This window comes from Propithecus coquereli, unplaced genomic scaffold (genome assembly GCF_000956105.1).
Source record: "Propithecus coquereli isolate 6110/MARCELLA unplaced genomic scaffold, Pcoq_1.0 Scaffold599, whole genome shotgun sequence".
Lineage (NCBI taxonomy): Eukaryota > Metazoa > Chordata > Mammalia > Primates > Indriidae > Propithecus > Propithecus coquereli.
In genome coordinates this window covers 890,003-910,373 of record NW_012151940.1, presented here as the reverse complement: position 1 = coordinate 910,373, position 20,371 = coordinate 890,003, and the positions used below count along the sequence as shown (strand labels likewise).

Sequence of the window (20,371 nt, the reverse complement as noted above, 5' to 3'; positions counted from 1 at the left end):
AGGGAGGGGGGGGCAGGGCGTGCTGGGCGGGGCGGAGGCTTCGGGCCCTGGGGCCCCCGGCGGGGCGGGACTGAAAGGGAGCGTCTGGCAGGCTGTAGGCTGGCCCCAGGAGGCTGGGAGCCTGAGTCAGGGAGACGGGCCTCGGGCAAGAGGGGCGGCGGGTGGGAGCGGCCCCCGGGGCTGCAGTCGCACCCACAGTGGAGGGGACTCTCCGCGGCAGAGCCTGGGCAGCTGCGCGGAAGCAGAGGTGCTCGTGGCCTGAACGCCAAGGCCGCCCTGCCCTCCCTGCTGGCTGCCGGGGATGTGGCGCCAGACCCCGGGTGGCCAGGGAGCCAGCTGCAGCCTGGTCCTGGGGGCCACACGGGCTCTGACCTCAATCCTCTCAGGGCCGAGGTTCAGGGCCAAGCTGGTGGGCTGGGATCTGGCGTCCGCAGCCCTGCGCGGCCTTTCTGGGGCGAAACCAAATCGCCACGGGGCTCGGGATCCCGACGAAGCGCAGGCCCCTGACTCTGCGAGCCAAACGGACAGCAGGGACCCGGGAGCGTCCCGGCGCCCTTCCCCGAAACCCGTGCCCCTGGGCGGGTACCGGGTTGACGGACTGGCAGGTCACCCTGGAAACGCTCCACTGCTGGGGCAGCGAGCGCCACGTTCAGATGCGGCCTCGGAGCTGGGTTCTCCACTGGTATTTGCTTCCTGTGTTTGGCTTGAGGCATTCGCTGACGGCTGGCTGTGTTTGGAAAGCTGTTTCTAGCTGACCAGACGAAAGGAAGCCAGAGACAGACGAAGCCTCGACTCTGATTCGGAACGCAGAGGCCACGCAGTAGCGTCGCAGAAGCCTGTCTCCTGGCTCCAGCCCTGACCTGGAGGTGGGCCAGACCCGCACAGGCAGATGCGGGCCGTAGAACGGGAGCTGCTGCTTGTGCAGAGCTGAGAGGTGCCTTGGGCCCTCGCCCCAGCCGACCAGTGTCCGGAAGCCCCTTGCTCAAGGGCTCCTCCCTGCCTGTGGCCGCAGCCAGCTCCGACGTGCTCCGTGCTCAGAGCACGGCTTCCTTCCGCCCCACCCGCCACCTTTGCTCCTGCCCTTTCTTCACCACCGACTTTTGGGAAGAGTGGCCTGAAATCCTCATTGCCGCCAACTCCCCTCTCCCTCCCCCCGGACTGGCAGATGTGGGCTTCTCAGCCTTTGTTCTCTCTGAGCCTGGCGATGGCTCTCCGCAACGTCACTCCCCAATGTCACCACTGAGCTTAACAGAGCCACGACCCCTCGCCCCCTCATCCAGCTCCTCGCTGTTTTCCACGTGACGAGCACTGCAGGCTTTAGCAGGACGTTGCGGTTGGAGAGCAGAGTCACGGAGACCCGAGTTCTAATCTGCCAGCGTGAGCTCGGGGACCGACGGAAACTGTCTGGGCCTCAGTTTCCTCCCGTGTAAAGTGAGGATGATGGTAGCCCCAACTTCCAAGGGATTTTAGGAAGATTGAGCCAGATGGTGTGTGTGATACTGAACAGGATCATCAGTGAGCGTCTCTACCTGTGTCCTGTGCAAGCAGCGCTGGGTCCGTGACATAGAGGCAGGTGTCCTTACAGTGCAGGAGCGGCCTCTGTAGTTAGGTGACCTCGGCAAACACCGCACATGCCCCCTCTCCTTTTTGGAAATTTGCTGTGCGTGCGGGCATGGCGACGGCTGACAGTAACAGCACAGGCTTAGCTTTGATTCTCCTAAGTGCCTGAACTCAGGTAGCCACAGAGCCTTTGTTCCACACGAGTTTTACGGCTCACGGAGCTAGTGTGCTACAGAACAGAGTTTGGGGCCTGCTTCCCGTGACAGCGACGTTGTCGGTGTGGTCCTTCCTCTGACGCCGGGGCTGGCACCAAGGTGGTCGGCCCTGGCAGATGCGGGGCGCAGCTGCTTCACAGAGGCCTCCAGGGCACGTCATGCGCAGACTGGATGGCGGGAGTGGGGGTGCAAATGGGCTCCCACTGGGTCTTAATGCGGGTTCCTGAACCCCAAGGCAGGACGTGGGGCAATCACCTCCCTGTTCCTCCATTGCGGTGTTTTTGCGGAAGGTAGAAAAAGTCCAGTATGGTTCTGCGTGTTCCGTCCTCCCTCCTTCTTTAAAGCAGAGAAAGACATGGGGGACGGGGATGAACACGTCCTGTCCTTCGTTCCCACCTTGTATGCTGCTTGAAATGTGTCATCTTTGACCTAAATTCCTTCTGTAGCAACCAGACGCTTGAAACCAGGATGTCCCCAACAGGACGCCACATGCAGCCTCACAGGTATGCCCTGCGCTACTCCAGGGCGTGCCATCCGCGTGCCCACAGCCAGCGCCCAAGCCCGCCAGCCGTAGGCACACCCTTGCTTTGCGCTCTGCTGCAGGCAGAGCCCGTGTGCGCGTGGCGGGAGACCCAGCGCCCCCTCTGCCAGCCGCAGAGCTCGGGAATGGCGCGAGTGGCTTCCGTTTTTCCTGCCTAACCCCTTTCCAGTTTCTCGAATTCTCAGCCTCACTCAGGTCTCAACTCACACGGCTGCTGCCATCTCTGCTTTGCACCCGAGCTCAGAGGTGGAACCCAGAAGCTTCACCACCGGCTCAGGGCTCTCACTGGTAGAGTGGGGGAGGGGTGGGGGAGGGTGGGAGGATGGGGGGGATGGAGCGGGGAGAACATCACAGTCCAGCCCAGCGCAGAAGCCAACAGTAAGAGTGAAGTCGCAGGCCCCGCTATAGTCAAACCCTCCCTGCCCCAACCTGGGTGTTGAGTTCCTCCTCCTCCTCCTCCTCCTCCTCGCCCACCGCTCCCCACCTCCCTGGCTGCCTCGCTCTCTCATTCCTTCCCTTATTAGGCAGAGTCCTTGGGCTATCTGTCCCAGCCTCTATTTGCATATTCAAAACTCATTAAGACGCTCTGCAAAGCAAGCAGCCCCCTGCCCCACTCCAAGGGGGCCTTCTCTCCTGCGGTTCAGAAACGTTTTTAAAATAACGGCAGAAGCTCGGAAATGGCAGTCTTCTTTCTAACGTGACTGCATTTGCTGCATTTGCTAGTGTGAACGGTGTCACACCCACCTTGGATGGCAGGAACAAGTGCAGTTCGTGTCCGTTTGTGTGTGTTTATGTCAAACAGCGGCTTATTTTACTTGCTGTGTGCTGGTGGGAGGGACATACAGCCATGTCCCGATTTGCACAGAACGGTTCCATGTTGGACCCGTTGTCCCAGCTCAACGGCTAGTAGCACCCCCTCCGCTCTCAAAATGTCCCGTTCAGACCGTGAACTAAGTAAGCGGTCGCTCTGATTGAAATAGTCCCTGATGGCCGTCTCGGGGTCTTTAATCGACCGGGGAGCCCGGGAATGTTCTCCTTCCCAATCTCACCCCCAGACCACACCTGACAGCGGCGGAAGACCTCAAACGGCTTTCAGAACTGCTTCCTCGACTGCCCCATCGGCAGGGCGGGGATTCCAGGAGAGCAAAGCGGGTGGGTGGAGCTCAGGGGCAGGAGAACAAGGGAAATACAGGTCGCGCAGGGGAACTGCCAGGAGCTCACAGATCCGCCGGCCGGCGAGTAGGCACTGGGTGACCACCGGTGACACGCGTGTGCTTGCGCGCTACTCTGTCTGCGTCCACCTGCCTGACGTGTATCATCTCAAGCGAGGTCACGGTGTAAATATTTAATTCCGGGAAATCCCGAGTAGGGGCAATCCCGAGACATTAGAGCCGGAAGGAACGTTAGACGTCACCCTATCGCTCAGGGACACGCAGGCAGGTCACACGGCAAGTCTGTGGCTGAGCGAAGACTCGAACTGTGTCTTCTCTTGGCTCTGCGTGCCACCCTCACCCGCCCCAGTGGGAGGAAAGAAACACAACCTAAAGTGAGGGGCTTTCTTTCCAGCGCTGCTGAGTGTGGATTAGCGCACAGGTGTGGAATCAGGCAGGTGGGAATCGGTCCCAGTGCTGTCCTTGCAGGAGACGTGACAGGTGACGGTGTAAGTCTCAGTGTTGTTTACGGAATAATACCGTAATAGGGTTGAAATGAGGCAACGTGTAAAACATTCGACACCCCATAAATAGTGGTTATTTTTCTTCCGTTCAGTGAGGTTTTTCTCTCCGTAGCGCGTCTCAGGGATCTCGGAGGGCTTGCTTTTCCCAGGCATTTGTTAAAGTGCAAACGTACCCAACTCATTATTCACTCGCATTCAGAGACGGGCTTCCCGGAGTGTGACCCAGGCAGCGGGCAGGTGGGCGCCCAGGATTTAAGAGGAGCTGTGGGCAGAAGGCTGGGTCTGAGCAGGGCTCCACCGTGAGGTGGCCGGGTGCCCTGGGACACCCACGTCCCTCCTCTGCAGAGCGAAGGCGCTGGACTCGAGCTCAGATGTCCCCGCCAGCCGGAGGGCCCCGTTTCCTGCCCCTCTCCCGTGTCCGTCTGTCCAGACTATTTATAACAGATTTCGTGGCTCAAGGGGAGAAAGGGCAGCAGTCCCACTGGTGACCTCGGGTTGACCCAAGTGCTTATTGAAGGGCTGAGTGAGTCAAGGTCACGCCCTGGCCTGTGGCGGCGGGTGGAGGGAGGGACGCCTGTCGCAGAGGACAGAGAGCTCGCCTGGAACAGGGCGGCCTGTGTGTGTCCCACCCTTAGGAAGTGAGTGGACAGTGAGAAGAGCAAGTTCCAGCCGTGGCTTTGCGCACCAGGCTTGTGTAACTTGGGCAAATCACTCAACTTCTCTGAGTCCCACTTTTCTCATCTCTAAAAAAATTCACCAGAGGGTTACGTAAGACGTAAGAGGCCAGGCCAGTGCTGGGACATGAGGGGCCTGGTCTGGGGACACTTCCATAGGATGGCTGCCTGGGAGTTGGGGAGTAGCAGCTGTCACGTGAGAGCGTCTGCAGGAATCGGGGTGCTCACCCCACATCCGTGCTTCTCAGAGCTGATTTTGTCACCTCCCGCCCGCAACGGAGTAGTTGGCAATGAACGCTGGGAGAAATTTTTGTTGTCACAACCGAGGGGTGCTACGGGCACCTAGCGGGCGGGGGCCAGGGACGCCGCTGAACACCGCACCGCACAGGACAGCGCCGAGGGAGGGGCTGTTTCCGGAAGGTGTGCGGGTTTTCCGTGCATGGTGTGGCGGCAGGTACTTCATGAGGGGGTTGGATGACGTCGCAGGAAGCAGGGCCCCTGGCTGGGTGACGCCATTGGGCAGCCAGCACCTGGGCGGGAGGGAGGGCAGAAGGTGGGGGTGTTTCTCACCACTGCCCACTGGGGAGAGGCCCCCCGGGGGCTGGTCAGCGCCTCCTCTCCGGGGTGTCTGAGCAGAGGGGTGCCCGGCAGGGGCGCTGCGAGCAGCGTCTGGCACTGACAGGGAGGAGGGGCTCCGGCCACGGTCCTTTTAGCCCCTTTGAATTCTGAGATTGAGGGGTTCAGACCCGGAGGGGCTCTCGGGGGTCACGGAGTTGAAGTCCTTCGCTCTGTGGTGGGGAAAGTGACTGAGGAACGGAGGCTTGTCCGGGATGCCCAGGCCGCAGGGTGTGCCGCTGGCCCGCAGCCCTGGTCTCTCAGCGTCTGTCCGAACGCTCTTTCTGCGTCCCCCTCCGACGCGGTGACTCCCGGAGGAAACCGAGGAGCTGGAGTTTGCAGCCCTGTCTGGCTGTCACCCCGGGGGCTGCCCACGGGCGGGGCGTGCGTGAGGGGCGAACCGCTGGCTTGGGTTCCCGCGCGAGGGCGCGCTGCGGGCATCAGTGCTGGTCTTCATAAAAGTGCACCTGGCCCGGCTCAGGCGCTGCTCCTGGGTGAAGCTCCCCCCACGCTTACTCAGGGGGTCTTCTCTGTGGACCCCTCCACAGTAAGTCCTTGTCTGCTGTGCGCTCGGCCGTGAGCGCCATCAGAGTAGGCTCACGGGGCGAGTCCGGGGTCTCCTCTCAGACCCACTCCTCTCCCTTCAGACATCTTGTCCCATAGAGCCTCAGCCCCAGCACTTCCAGCTGGAAGGGACTTTAAAAAGTCACGGTCCCAGTCCCTGCCCTGCCCTTCCCAGCCCCCACCCCTGTGCCAGTGTCTTCTCCACACCCCAGGGCCCCTCCCAGGAGCAGTGTGCAGCTGGCACGATTTAGTGTCTGTTGAATGAACGGATGAACACGTGAATAGGTGGATGCTCGGCGAAACGTCCTGTCTTGACCCCGTAGATCAAGGACGTTGTGGGCTATGACTCTCTGGGCCACTGCTTCTTCACGGAAGACGGGCCGGAGGAGCGCAACACTTTCGACCACTGTCTGGGCCTCCTCGTCAAGTCCGGAACCCTCCTCCCCTCCGACCGCGACAGCAGGATGTGCAAGATGATCACGGAGGACTCCTACCCGGGGTACATCCCCAAGCCCAGGCAGGACTGCAAGTAAGTGCCCCTCCCCTCCGTGCCCGTGTGCCGCCCAGGGCCTGCGCCGGGGCTGGGGCGGGAGGACACGCGTGAGCACGCATGAGCACGCGCTCACTCGGCCTCTCGGCCCGGCGCCTGACCTCTGCACCTCGCGGCTCTGGGCAGCTTGGGCTTCAGCCCTTGACCGCCCACAGCCGTGGCTCCCCGGAGAGAAGGCGGGAGTGTGTCTCCTCCCTTCTCCCTCCTCGGTTTCCCTCCTTGCATCATTCTTGCCCAAAGAGGACCACTGCTCTCAGCCCCGGGGCTTTCCTGATGCCACGCGGTGTTCTTTGATGAGAGGAAGCGGCTGCCACCTCAGCGCCCGCAGTGCGCACACAGAGGCCCCAACCACGCTGACCCTTTTCTAGACATGACAGAGACAGAGAGACAGGGAGGCAGGGAGACAGGGAGACGAGCTCCCTGTGCGGCCAACCTCGGACTCCAGGGCCCCTCCCGGGGGCTTCCATTTATTTCAGAGCCGATCTCAGACTTCACCCACACGCTGCTTCCACCTTAAAGACCCATGCCCCTCAGTTTCTCAACATTTTAAGTACCTAAACTAGCACCACACTTGAATGACAAACCGGGTTCCAGATAGACAAGTCAGTGATCTCTCCCATCTCTGCCTCCCCGCAGCGCCGTGTCCACCTTCTGGATGGCCAATCCCAACAACAACCTCATAAACTGCGCGGCGGCAGGATCCGAGGTGAGCAGAAAGCGGGGGCTGGGGCCGGGGCTGGGAGACACTGAGGCTAACCTGGAAATGCGCGTGTTCCGGACCCACATCCAGACATCCACGCAGCCAGGCCGCGCTGCAGTGAACAGGAAGACAACAGGCTGGGAGGGAACTGGCTTTAATGACGGTTCTGTCACTGCGTAGTGCTGGCGGCCACAGCTAATGAGTGCTGAGCACTCAATGTACAATAATTCAGTATTAGAATGAAATTATTTCAGCTGGGTTTGGTACCTCGCACATCCGTGTGGTGAGCGGACGTAGTCTGATTCTTGCATCAACTCCATGGCATAGGTTCTATTATTATCCTCATCTGCTGGAGGAGGAAACTGAGGCAGGATGGCTCAGAGGTGGGGGCAGGACAGGAGCATCCTGTCTACACAGCCTGGCTCCCCCTCCCCGTGCTCTGGCCTCCCGTGGGACCCTAACTGGGCAGGTGCCGTCTCTGGTCTCAGCTTCCGCATCTGCGGAATGGAGGGGAAGACGGAGAACATTGTGGTCCTCCCGTCGTGCGCCGGGGAAGAGTTTAACCCCGCAGCGGCTGACACCAGCGGTCAGGGTCGCGCGTCTGATAGGGCAGGAGCCTATGCAGGGCTTTAGCTGTCAGGGGGCACCCCACAAATCACATTCATCTCAGACTTTTCACTGCTTCCCTCAAGAACGGGGCCACCTGGAGCTGTGTTTGGAGGTGGGTGGCGAGGCCCCTTTGGGTGACGGATACAGACCAGCCCTGCGCGGGATCGCGGGTGCCTGACCGGGAGCTCCCTGGGGCTGAGTCCCGTGGCCTCCCCTCGTGCTCCTCCGACAGGAAACCGGATTTTGGTTCATTTTCCACCACGTGCCGACGGGCCCTTCTGCGGGGATGTACTCTCCGGGCTACTCCGAGCACATCCCGCTGGGCAAGTTCCACAACAACCGAGCACATTCCAATTACCGGGTGAGTCTCCCTGCCGGGCTCTCGGTCCCCTTCCCAGGCCTGGGGTGGTGAGAGCCGGGACAGCCGTCCGGCCGCAGCCGGGAGCGACCGATTTCCTACCACGGGTCTTGAGGAAGACAGAGCAGCCGCCGAGGCCTCCCGGGCCACCGGCCGGTCTGCACAAGAACATCCGTGGTGGCTCCCACACGGGCGTCGGCTGGGCACCTGGCCGGAGACAGCAGCGAGAGCTGCCTTCACCCAGGCCGCGGGAGGAGCTGCTCTTGGTGGCCGAGCTGAGCGCTTGAATCCGATTTGCGGCTCGCTTGGTGGGGACGGGTGCAGTGTCCACCGTGAGAAGTGCGGCCCGACCCCAGAGCTGAAGGAAATCAGGGCGTGGCCCTGCAGGCGGGTGGAGGGGGCGCTGGCGGCCTCTCCCTGCTGCCTCTGTCTGGCTTCCTGGGAGACGGGAGACGGGCTGCTCCGCGGACGCAGAGCTCAGCAGGCCGAGGAGAAACAGATTCCTGATCGTCTTCGTTCACTCGTCGACGTTTCCCAGGCGCCTGCCAGGTGCCCAGTGCCGAGCTCAGTGCTGGGAAAATGGGGCGGGACCAAGATGACTGATCCCAAGCCTGTCAAGGACCCTCCTGCAAGGACAGCAGCCGGGACTGGAGATGGAGCTCGGAGTGAGGCTCAGGCCAGAGACGCTGCTCTGGGGGCCCAGGGGTCCGACCGTGTCGGGGCCATGTACAGACAGACGGACTCCCTAGTGCCGAGGCGGGTGGTCTGGCCCTGTTTCTAATGGTCCGGATGAGGAAACTGAGGCCCTACAGGGGAATGGCTACATCCTGGGTCCAAAAAAGATTGAGCAAAGCTCAACTGGGGAGAAGACCAGGAAGAAGAGAGCCGTCTGGGAACAGATCTGGGCTCACACAGGAGAGCGGTGGGGACAGGGCCAGGGGGGAGGAATGAGCAGAGAGGGGAGACCTGGGCAGTGTCCAGCCCCAGAAACTAGGAGAGAGGACAGTTTCGTGGGCTGTGGGCAGACGTGTGGAGGGCAGCAGTGTCATCGTGGCAGAGAAGGATCAGGACAGCGCCCCGATGGGCCGTTTCTGAGGCCAAAGGACCTCGGGGAGCTGTCTCCACGCGGAGGCGCAGAGGCCGCGTTGCCGCCGAGGGCGGGGACAGGGCGGAGCGTGTGTCGGCTCTGGCTGAGACCCCGCCTGCCCTCGAGAAGCCTTCCCAGGAGCGGGGGTGGGGGGGCACGCGGTGCCCGGAAGGCCCGGAGAGGCTGGGCAGGGACGGAATGCGAGGGAAGCTTCCACCACGGAGGGGGCAGGGCTCGGGACACAGGTGAGGGCCACGAGGAAGGCGGGGAGGGAAAGGAGAGAGAGGATACTGTGCTTGGCGGGTTGGGTTACCGAGCAGGGGAGGCCCCGTCCTTGGCGTCCATGCCCGAGATGAACCTTGACCCCCACGGCAGCGTGAGGGTCCTGCTCCAGCAGTCGTCACCTGGGGTGTCTTCTTCGGTCCCCACAGCTACCCTGTGAAATGGCTGCTGTTAGCCCATTTTGCAGATAACCCATCTGAGGCTAGAGAGGTGAAGGGACTTGCCCAAAGTCAAGTTCGTGAGAGCAGAGCCGGGAGTCTACCCGCCATCTGGCTCCAGGAGGGAAGGAGCTGCGCGGGGCCTCACCGGGCAGCGCCATTCAGCCGCCTCGACTCCCACGGCCCCGTCCCGGACAGAGTGGGCGCCTCGGAGCCCAGGGGGAAAGCCGGGCTCTCTCCTGGCGTCGGGCAGGCGCCGAGTAAGGCCACTGACCCCGCCCGTGGCAGAGATGGGGCCTGGTTTCAGCGTGGCTTGTCAATCATTGCAGAGAGACTCGGAGCCCCGGCTAATAGCTGCCTAGAGCGGTGTCCGCTCTGGTGTGGGCTGTGCCGTGTGCCCTTGAACAATGTCCTTCACCTCTCTGGACCTCAGTTTCCTCATCTGCACCTCAGAGAGGTCAAATATTCCCGATTCGGTCTGAGCAAGGCGGGATAAGGCAGGTTTCTCAGCTCCCTCATTGTAAACCCTCTGCCTTTGTTAATGCAGCCTGAGCGCAGAGCTGGTTCTCCCGGGCATTCAGGAGTGCGCGGGTGAGGCTGGGCACCAGACGACGCCTGTGGCCCACGTAGGAGCTAATGTGTCTCTGCTCGTCTCTCCCCCAGGCTGGCATGATCATAGACAACGGGGTCAAAACCACCGAGGCCTCTGCCAAGGACAAGCGGCCCTTCCTCTCTGTCATCTCTGCCAGGTACTCAGCTCTCGGGGGACACAGGCCACAGCGCCTCCTTTCTCCCTCCCACTGATTCATTCATTTACTCACCGAGTGTCCGTTGAGCGCTTTCTGTGTGCCGGGCCTCGAGCTGGGTGCTGGGGGTCCTGCGGTGAGAGTCTGGCTTGGGGTTCAGGCTCCAGTAGCCAGAGGGAGGCAGAAACCCTGGAGGAATTCTTTGCCGACATCCCTCAGCAAAGCCAGCGCCCGGCGAGTGGTCGGGGAGGGCGAGGGCCACGGCAGGACAGCTGGACCCGGATAAAAGGTAGAGAGAAGAGGAGAGAAACTTCACCGTCAATTTAGCAGGAAAGAACGTGCAGGTCGTGCTCACAAATACGTCTAGAGCTCACCCGGAGGCTGGGGCTGCTTTTCAAGGGGAACTGGCAAGACCAGGACCCTGTAGGGAGACCAGGGCCTGGGCTCCATCAGCCGTGGGTAACGCTGGTAGCGCGATGGTGTCCACGGAACCGCTCTGCTGGGCCTGACGTCGGTGAGCGTCCAGCTCCGCGCCCGCCCGACCAGGGCATGCCAAGAACAGGCACTGGCTCCAGGGCACGGCCAGGGACCCACCAGCCCCTCCGTCCGGGCGCTGCCTGCTGGTTTGGGACCAGCTGTCAGAACTTGCCTCTGTGCCTTCACCCCACTCCGGGGCAGGCTCTTCAGTGATGTGATGAGCGATACAAGTGACCTGTCTGTTGCCCACGGGGCCTGGCCCTGGAGGAAGCCTCCTTGCTTCTGAGATGAGCTCAGGAAGTCCCTCCCAGGGCCCGGGCGATGTCAATCAGTTTGTTCAGTCGGTGCCTTCTGGGCACCCACCAGGAGGAGACAGAGGCTCACAGAGCCCAGAAGGGAGTGAGCACAGCGAACGCCCCCACGCCCACCTGTGCCCTCCCGTGCCGCGCTGCAGGTACAGCCCCCACCAGGACGCCGACCCGCTGAAGCCCCGGGAGCCGGCCATCATCAGGCACTTCACCGCCTACAAGAACCAGGACCACGGCGCCTGGCTGCGCGGCGGGGATGTGTGGCTGGACAGCTGCCGGTGAGTGGGGGGTGGGTGGCCTCGGCACACGGGGACAGGACGCTGTCCCCACGCCCCGCAGAGAGGGGAGCAAGGCAGAGGAAGGAGACCTGCTGGTGTTTGGCCTTCTCGTCCCCCAGCCAGGCAGGGGTGCAGAATGGCAGCAGGCGGAGGCCACAAAAGAAAAAAATAATAAATCAGAAAACGAGGCCTAAAACGGCATGTTGGCTTCAGCCCACAATGCCAGGTGCTGCGGGTCATGATTTGCCTCCAAATAGTCGCTGGGCAGGGCTCTCTCAAGGTCACGCGGACTGCCAGCTAAGGGAGGGAAGAAAAAGGAAGCCAGAATATTCTAGGTGCCCACTGTGTGTCGATGCCTTGGTTGCATTTCTTTCTTTCCGTGTTTCTCGAAGGTAGGAATTATTATCTCCATCTTAGAGATGGGAACCGCGGTTCGGCTTAGTGAATTTCCCAGGTGAGAGTTTGAGCTGGGACTGGAAGCTCCGGTTCGCTGGACTCCAAGGCCCCAGTGGAAAAGGCAGGGACACTGAGTTCTGGTCTAAGGTCCCCGGTGGAGCCACCAGCTGGCCACCTTCTGGACAAAGGCCAGCAGGGACAGGTGGCTGAGCTGGAATTTGTTTTAAGCGAATAGTGTGAAATGTTCTCCTGTCTGCCTTTTGTATTAAAAATGGGGGGCCGGGCGCGGTGGCTCACGCCTGTAATCCTAGCTCTGTGGGAGGCTGAGGCGGGTGGATTGTTTGAGCTCAGGAGTTTGAAACCAGCCTAAGCAAGAGCGAGACCCCATCTCTATTAAAATTAGAAAAAAATTAATTGGACAACTAAAAATACACAGAAAAAATTAGCCGGGCATGGTGGCGCATGCCTGTAGTTCCAGCTACTTGGGAGGCTGAGGCAGGAGGATCGCTTGAGCCCAGGAGTCTGAGGTTGCTGTGAGCTAGGATGACGCCACGGCACTCTAGCCCGGGCAACACAGTGAGACTCTGTCTCAAAAAAAAAAAAAAAAAAAAATGGGGGATCAGAAATTCCATGCAGGAAATAAATTTACATGGAAATAAATGTACTTATTTCCTCCATTTTATTGTGACAAGTTAAAGGAGAAAGGGCAAAGGAGAGGTGAAAAGTGTATGAGGAGGGAACAGAGACCCGGTGTCCACAGAGGGAGAGGACAGCTGAGATCTGGGGGGACTGGCTCAGGGATGGGGCCAGACGCAGACGGGGATGCAGGGGGACCCTCAGTGGCAGAGGGGGACCTTCCCTTTGCCCAGGAAAAGGCAGTCACGCGTCTGGAGAACCGGGGCGGGAAGGAGAGAGCGATTCTGGATTTCGGAGGGGCAGGTAGGGACGAGGCTTGTCCTGGTTGGCTCTGGAGGAGAAGTCGCAGGCCCGGGGCGGAGGCCGCTGTGGGAGGGAAGAGATCCCACGACGGGAGACGCCATCGGTGGGATAAGCCACCAGGCTGCCTGTCTGGGGACGCTTGCGGGGACACGGTGCGGGGGGTGGCTGGAAGCTGTGGGTAGAAGCGAGGAGATGGTGTCAACGCTAAAATTCTCCGCACTGTTCTAAGTCCGGCGAGTTTCTTGGTTCTGGTTTGTTAAATGTTTTGGAGTTTAGGCCTCTACAGAGATAGGAAAGGCCAGATTTGGGGCAGCAAGAAAAATTGTGAAGACCCCCCCACCTGCCAATGGGGCATATCTTTTAATCTCTGCCAGACTCACCTAAGATCGCCCAGAACCCGGTGGCAGCAAGGCCGCGCCCTGCAAGTGGACGAGGGGGTGCAGGCAGGGCTGCCGGAAGACGGGGAGCCCTTCGAGTACTTCAGGCCTTCGCCGGGGGGCCGTTTCAGAACGGTCACTCCGGTAACCCGGACGCGGGCGGGCTGGGCGGGTGTCCTGGCGGCGGGAAAGCCAGCTCAGACCCCACTGCTGCGGCCCAGAGGAGGGAATTCCGGTCGTGGGGGCTCGGCTGAAACAGCCTTCGGAATGGGGGACAGGCGTGGACGGAGGATGATCGCACTGTCTCTGACGTGGTCGGTGGAGACGCTTGTGCGGCATGGAGTGGGAACGCCCCAGATTGTGGAAGGGCACATGGCAAAGTGACTGATCTCAGAGCCACCCGCGGATCGGTGGCGGGAGCCGCGAGTCCTGTGAGGTTCCCAGGGACATGGTGCAGGATGGGGGCCCACGGGCGGGGCGCTGGGTGACAGCAGCGACACGAAAGGCCACAAAGGGGGCCGGGAGACAAGAATCGGGAAGTTCTGGGGCAAAAGTGGAGAGCGTGACACCGTGCGTGAGGGCCCGGAACGGCTGATCCGAGCTGGACGGGCTTCGGAAAGGGAGAAGCGCGTGCCCTGAAAGGGAGCGGGTGGGGTGCAAACGAGGACGCTGGGACCTAGAGAGCTCGCTCGCGGGACACGGGGATCAGCCTGGCGCAGCTCACGGGAGGGGAACTCGGGCTCACCAGGCCCCTGAGCGGGGGCTTACGGGTGATGTGGCGCCTCGGAAGGTGCAGGAAGCAGAGAGGTGGGTGGGGAGGGGACCGTGGGGTGCGCAGGTGACAGCGGCCAGCCGAGGAGACCAGCTCTACCTGCCCCTGCGAGCAGGGAAATGAAGGCGGCCACCCTGTCTCGCCATAGCGTCTGCGGTGGCTCAGACTGCGCGATCCCCCGTCACTCACAGCCAGGCCCTCCCGGGAGCACTCCCACCCTGACCCTTAAAAAGGGCAGAGGCCAAAGGGAGCTGGCAAGATGGCCCCAGGGCCACTGCCAGTGACTCTTGCTGTCAGGGCCAGCATCTGCCTGACTCCCAGGAAACTGGGAAATTGGCTACTTGGGCCTCTTGCTGTGGCCGAAACGGTGGTGAGGATGGAAAAGGGAAGACGGAACCGCGTCCGCACACCCCACCCTCCCAGTGCTGGTCCTGAGAGCGGCAGGTGCTCCAGCTTCCCCGGCCCGGCCTCCCACCCAGCCCTGGACTCGCAGAGGGGGGTCTGGGGAGAGGCACATGGCGCAGTCTTCGAGCTGCTAATGCAAAGTGCCACCAAACGCTGAGAGCCATGGGGGTTGCCATGTTCTCTCTGGGGTCAGCGGTGCGTGGGAGGGGACCGAGAACATCCCCTCACTGTGCAGAACTGGGGAGTCACAGTCCCTTGGCAAAGCCTCTGCCTGTGCGAAGACCACTGTCCCCACGGCGTCCACAGCTCCGCGCCAGGGTGAGGAGGGGTCTTCCCCCCACGACCCCACTGGATGTGGAGGCAGGGCTCTTGCTGACTGTCTGCTCTCGTCCCCAGGTTTGCTGACAATGGCATCGGCCTGACCCTGGCCAGGTAAGAGCGACTGCTGTGCGTGGGCCCGGGTGGGAGCTCGTCTCTGGACATCTCACCTCAACCCTCGCCTCTCGGCAGTGGTGGAACCTTCCCGTACGACGACGGCTCCAAGCAGGAGATAAAGAACAGCTTGTTTGTTGGCGAGAGCGGCAACGTGGGGACGGAAATGATGGACAACAGGATCTGGGGCCCGGGCGGCCTGGACCACAGCGGAAGGACCCTCCCCATAGGCCAGTAGGTTTGCGGCCACAGCGGGCCCTTGTTCTGCGCGGCTTAACCCCAGTGGCAGTGAGGGAGGGGAAGAAGCTAGTGGGTGGCTCCTACCTGCCAACGACGAGTCACTCCGTCCCCTGCCAGCCAGGGCAGTGGCTGACGCCAGCTGAGGAGTGAGATCTGGAATGGGGGGAGACGTCCAAAAATGATGTTGCATGGAGCCCACGGGGTGGCATGGCTGTCACAATGCACAGTGTGGCCGTGGGCTACGTTAGCGGTCATCTAGTGTCCAGGGTCCGAGACGTTGACCCCACTCCCCCGGGGTGGCACAGTCTCAGGGGGTTCTATCCACCTCTGCAGTGGGAGGGAGCGTCAGGCGAAGCACACTCAGCAGAATAACCGAGGGACAAAACCCGAAGCCACGTCACATGCAGACTGTGACCTTCAACCGGGAGAGGGGGGTCACTGCTGGGGGGACAACATGGGGAAGTCGTCGCACACGCTCAGGGCTGCTGTGCGCAGGAGACGGGAGACTTGTTGCACGTGCGCGCTGCGGGGTAGGATTGGTTTAATGCAGGAGGGTCTTTCTAACAGTCAGATTCGCTCAACTACAGATGGGCAGGGCTGTCCCGGGAGTCGTGGGCCCTGCTGCTGGAGCAGTTCTAACACAGCCTGGATGACAACCGGGTGCTGGAGTGGGCAGAGGGTGACTCGGAGAGTCGGCGGACTAACGGGGCAAATGGGCTCAGTGGATGCCTCGGGTGTGAGCTCGAGCCGGAGCGAGGCCCTGAGCCCGCGAGCAGCACAGCGGTCCCTGTGCTCCGAGTGATAAGATCGGCCGTTCTTGCCCCCGAGCTGTCCTCTCTTCCTCTGGGAAAATATAATTCCCGCCACTAGAATCAGGACACAAAATACACGCACGCCTAAAACTCCGCCCCGAGTGGACGTGTGCTCCAAGGAGGTTTGCGAAGGCGGAGTCCCGGTCTCCGTTGGCATGAGCTGTTAGAAGCCCTTGCTTCTGTGTGACGTGGGTGACGGGGCAGTCCCTCTGTCCTTTGTGGGAGTGACTCTGGCTCTGCATATTCAGGGTTTCCTTATAGAGCGCCATAGCCTCCCCGGGCCAGAATGTTCTGACGGCTTCCAGAGGCGACCTTGTTTGTGGAAGCTCTGCCAGACCCAGGCAGGTCCCTCAAACTGCCTTCGCAGGCAGGAAGCTAGGGCTGCGCGGTCCCGACCGTTGGCGGCGCTGGCGCAGCGTCTGCAGGTGGAGGGAGCCTCGACTTAGCGCAGAGCTAGTAGGGACGGGCTTCCCTAGACGCCTTAAGTGGAAAAACACACGGGACCACCCCTGAGCGTCAGGTTTGCAGGCCACGACGCTAACCAGTTACAAATACAAAAACACGGAAACGCCAGGCGTCTTCGGAGTCCACTGAAGGTGTGTCGCCAAGACTGGTGTGACTAGCGGCTTCCTCGAGGACCCACGCTGGACCGGAGAGGAGGCCAGGGCGTGAGGTCGGGGACAGCTGGAGTGTGGCCTCCCCCCAAGGACAGATCCCTTCTCTGCTTTCTTTTTCCTCGTTCTGCCCTTTCTTCTTGTGTTTGCTGCGGAAGGGAACGGGCCTGACCCAGGGGTGGAGGCGCCAGTGTAAGCTCGGTGTCGGGCCCGGAGAACGAGCACGCCTGGATGTGGGGCCGGGCCCAGGAAGGGCCACCGGGAGGCACCGCCAGCCCCTCGGAGGCCCTGCCCTCCCGCGCCCTGCCCACCAGTCCCAGGCCAGGGGGGAAGCGTCCCTCAGCAGCCGACTCCCCACTGGGCCAAGGAATTTCCAACTCACCGGTTCTCGTCCAGTCTCTCCACCTTCATCTCCAGGCCCGCGGCCTCCTCCCACCCCCTTGCTCCTGCCCTCTGGGCGTCAGGGCCTTCCTGGGGTTCCCTGCCAGTCCCCGGCCTTGCTTTCCCGGTGGGGCCTGCCCTGTCTCCTGGGGATGCTACAGAAGTTGCGTTGCGATTACTTTGACCACATTTTCATCATCTTCGTTCTGTGTCCTGTTCCTCCTGCTCACCAAGCCCAGCACCCTGCCAGTCAGGGGCTCACTCACAGATGAGAAACCGTCCGGGTCTTCATCTGATTAAATTGCCATAGCAACTGAACTGGGGCGATGGTGACTAACAGCTCTATCTCCCAAGGGACATGATGTTGCCACTCCGCAGTAGGATTTACAGAATTTACCCAGTGACTCTTCATGTGATGGAAAAATTGGGGGAAATTTTGGAATAGAAGGCCATCCCCAAACGCCAAGCCAGCAGCTATTCATTCATTCATCCGTCTGTCCGTCCATCCGTGCAGTCATTCACCGACATTCACTGTGTCCATGCGTGCTTCCCCAGTGAATGAACTAATGAACCAACAATGACCCGGGTCGGGGGAGTTGCTCGAGGTGGGGATCAGGAACGGCTTTACCCAGGGAGTCTCTGATACCATCCACCTCAGAAGGGGCAAGCAGCATGGCTCAGACTGACATCCCACCTCCCTCATTCTGCAGGAATTTTCCGATCAGAGGAATTCAGTTCTACGATGGCCCGGTCAACATCCAGAACTGCACTTTCCGGAAGTTCGCTGCCCTGGAGGGCCGGCACACCAGCGCCCTGGCCTTCCGCCTCAACAACGCCTGGCAGAGCTGCCCCCACAACAACGTGACCGGCATTGCCTTCGAGGACGTCCCGGTGAGTGCGGCGCCAGGGCAGACTCCCAGCAAACCCAGACTCTGGGTGGTGATTCACTGACCCCGGGGGCCGGAGCTGGGGCTTTTGCCACCACCGCGGGGGCCGAGACGCCGCCTCCACGCGGGCTGGGCCCCGTCCCGGTCTGCACTGACTCCCAGCTGGAAAAGTACAAGTGCAGGTCGCCCCGCAGGTCAGGGCTGGGTACATGCCCGCTCCCCTCCCCTGCTCGAAGCCAGGTCTTAGCCTTGACATGCGGAGTCTCGTGACCGGGCCCCGGGGCTGGCACAAACAAACCCAGCAGTTTCCAAGGGAGGTCTTTGCCGAAGATGTCCTGTTCAATCTCTCCCCGAGAGTGGAACGTAAACACGGGCCTCCTCGTCGTGGGCAGAGCTGGCACGGGAGAAGCCCGGGGTGAGGGGACCGGGACACACCCGGCCTTTTCTCTGGGCTTCGGCTTCCCAGAGCAGCCCCCTCCTGGTTCCTGGCAGACTGCGGGAGAGACGCGAAACTTAAATTACTTAATTTCCTCACTCCGGCCGCGAGGGCCTGGAAGAGGTCGGTCACAGAAATCTCCAGGGCTCCGCCGCAGACTGACTTCCTGAAACACAGCACACGCCCTCACCCTGTCTAGCCCCCACGTGTGTGTGTGCGTGTGTGTGCCCGCACTTTCTCACGCACACGTGCACCGCCTCTCTCATGCACTCACACCCACACTCCTGAGCCCCCCGCCCGCGCCTGGGAAGCCCGCGTGTCCCCGCAGTGCCCTCTCCCGCGGCAGCCAGCCCCCGGGGGCAGAGGCCAGGGCTGTGCCAGCGCCGGGTCTGGGAGTCAGGCCTGGTGAACCTTTGCCCGCGGCGCGGCTGGTCCGCGAGGTCGGCGGTGAGTGCCCTCGCCGCGCCCAGAGCATCTTTGCTTTGGCTGGTGTGTGATGTCAGCGGAAATCGGAAACCTCGCCCCGGCCCGGTGACGCCGCAGTTTCCCTTCACCTCGGGCCCAGCCTGACTCTCCCGGGCTCTGTCTAGATTACTTCCAGAGTGTTCTTCGGAGAGCCCGGGCCCTGGTTCAACCAACTGGACATGGATGGGGATAAGACGTCCGTGTTCCACGACGTCGACGGCTCCGTGTCCGAGTACCCCGGCTCCTACCTCACCAAGGACGACAACTGGCTCGTCCGGCACCCGGACTGCATCGACGTCCCGGACTGGAGGGGCGCCATCTGCAGCGGGCGCTACGCACAGGTGGGGACCCTTTCTCGGGGCCGGTCACTCACTCGCTCACATAGCAAGCATTTATCGAGCACCTACTGTATGTTAGGGTCTGTGCCAGGCCAGAAAGAGATACACAGTTCTTCTTTCTTCTTCTTTCTTTATTTTTCTCCTTCATCCAACAGGACTTTTGAAAGTCAAAGTCAGAACTCTTGGAAAGCAGAAAGCTTAGGAAAGAAAGCCTCTGGGTCAAATGCTCGGATTCAAGGCGGGCTCCGGCAGTTGCTATGTGACACACTCGGAGCCTCAGTTTTCTCACCCGTAAAATGGGGATAATAGTTGAACCTTCTTAGAGACATTTAGGGTACAGCTTCAGGTAGTACCTGTAAAATCCTTCACCAGCCCTATCCAATAGAAATATAGCACAAGCCATGTATTCATCTTAAATCTTCTATTTTCCAGCAGAAAAATCTTAAATTTTTCTAGTGAAAAGAAACACTAGAAATTAATTTTATTAATATTTTATTTAACAAAGTATACTCAAAATACTATTATTTCACCATGTAACAATATAAAAATCATTAACAAAACATTTCACATTTTTTTCAGTTCTAAGTTTTCAAAATTCACTGTATATTTTATACTTAGCTCACTCACTTTTAAACAAAGTGAAATGTGGTCCTACCAAAGCAATAAAGTTGTGTTTAATGGAAAAAAATTATTTTTATTGATATATCATAGTTGTATATACTTTTGGGGCACGTGTGATATTTTGATGCATGTACACAACGTGTAATGATAAAATCAGGGTCACTGAGACAGGAAAAAATATTTTACACCGCTTTTGTTTTGAAATTTAAATTTAATGAGAATGAAATTTAAAATTCAGATCCCAAGCCGCACCGGCCACACGTGCAGTGCTCAGTGGCCGCCACACGGGGCGGTGCAGGTCTGGACGGCACCCGGCCTGGAGCAGAACTGGAAACATCGGCCGCTGGTATTCGGATGAGCGGCCGATGGATAAACGAGGGAGGGAGAGAGGCTCAGGCAAAGGAAGACTTGTGGGATCAGGAGGGCGGCACGGGGAGCTGGGTTGTCCCAGGTGGGGAAGGACGCAGGTGTGAATGGAGAAGTGGCTTCCCAGCTGTCCTGCAAGGCAGGCACTGTCGTCACCGCCGTGGACGCCGGGACTCGGGTTTCGGAGAAGGGCTAAGCGGTGGCTTTGGCGTGGAGGAGAGACGGCAGAGGGAGCTGGCGTCAGGCTGGGGAGCAAAGGCCACAGGGCCGCGGGTGCCGGAGGAGGGGCAGGAGCTGGCAGTCAGGAAGAAGGACTCTGGTCAGGGAGGATGGGGCAGGGGCGGAAGCCGAGGGCAGTTCTCTCTGCGGTAGGAGGTGAGGTCACGTGCGGAGAATGCGGGGAGTGGGCCCGAGGAGGTGGCCTGCAGGTGGGGATAAAGTCTCAGCTGTCACAGACAGTGGGGGTGTTGACAAGGGGCTCGTGGAGGGAGCG

The 20,371-nt window shown here is 60.6% G+C and overlaps 1 protein-coding gene across 1 annotated transcript in view; it reads left to right on the top strand.

Annotated features, from left to right (window-relative positions):
* Positions 1-20,371, top strand: part of CEMIP (cell migration inducing protein, hyaluronan binding) — a 60,888-nt gene that overhangs the window by 28,064 nt on the left and 12,453 nt on the right. Inside the window, exons 13-21 of the mRNA XM_012659103.1 lie at positions 6,168-6,373; positions 7,031-7,100; positions 7,936-8,064; positions 10,252-10,337; positions 11,266-11,397; positions 14,683-14,718; positions 14,797-14,952; positions 17,476-17,656; positions 18,679-18,894. Of these exons, the coding sequence (XP_012514557.1) occupies positions 6,168-6,373; positions 7,031-7,100; positions 7,936-8,064; positions 10,252-10,337; positions 11,266-11,397; positions 14,683-14,718; positions 14,797-14,952; positions 17,476-17,656; positions 18,679-18,894 (1,212 nt within the window). The remainder of the gene's footprint in view (positions 1-6,167; positions 6,374-7,030; positions 7,101-7,935; positions 8,065-10,251; positions 10,338-11,265; positions 11,398-14,682; positions 14,719-14,796; positions 14,953-17,475; positions 17,657-18,678; positions 18,895-20,371) is intronic.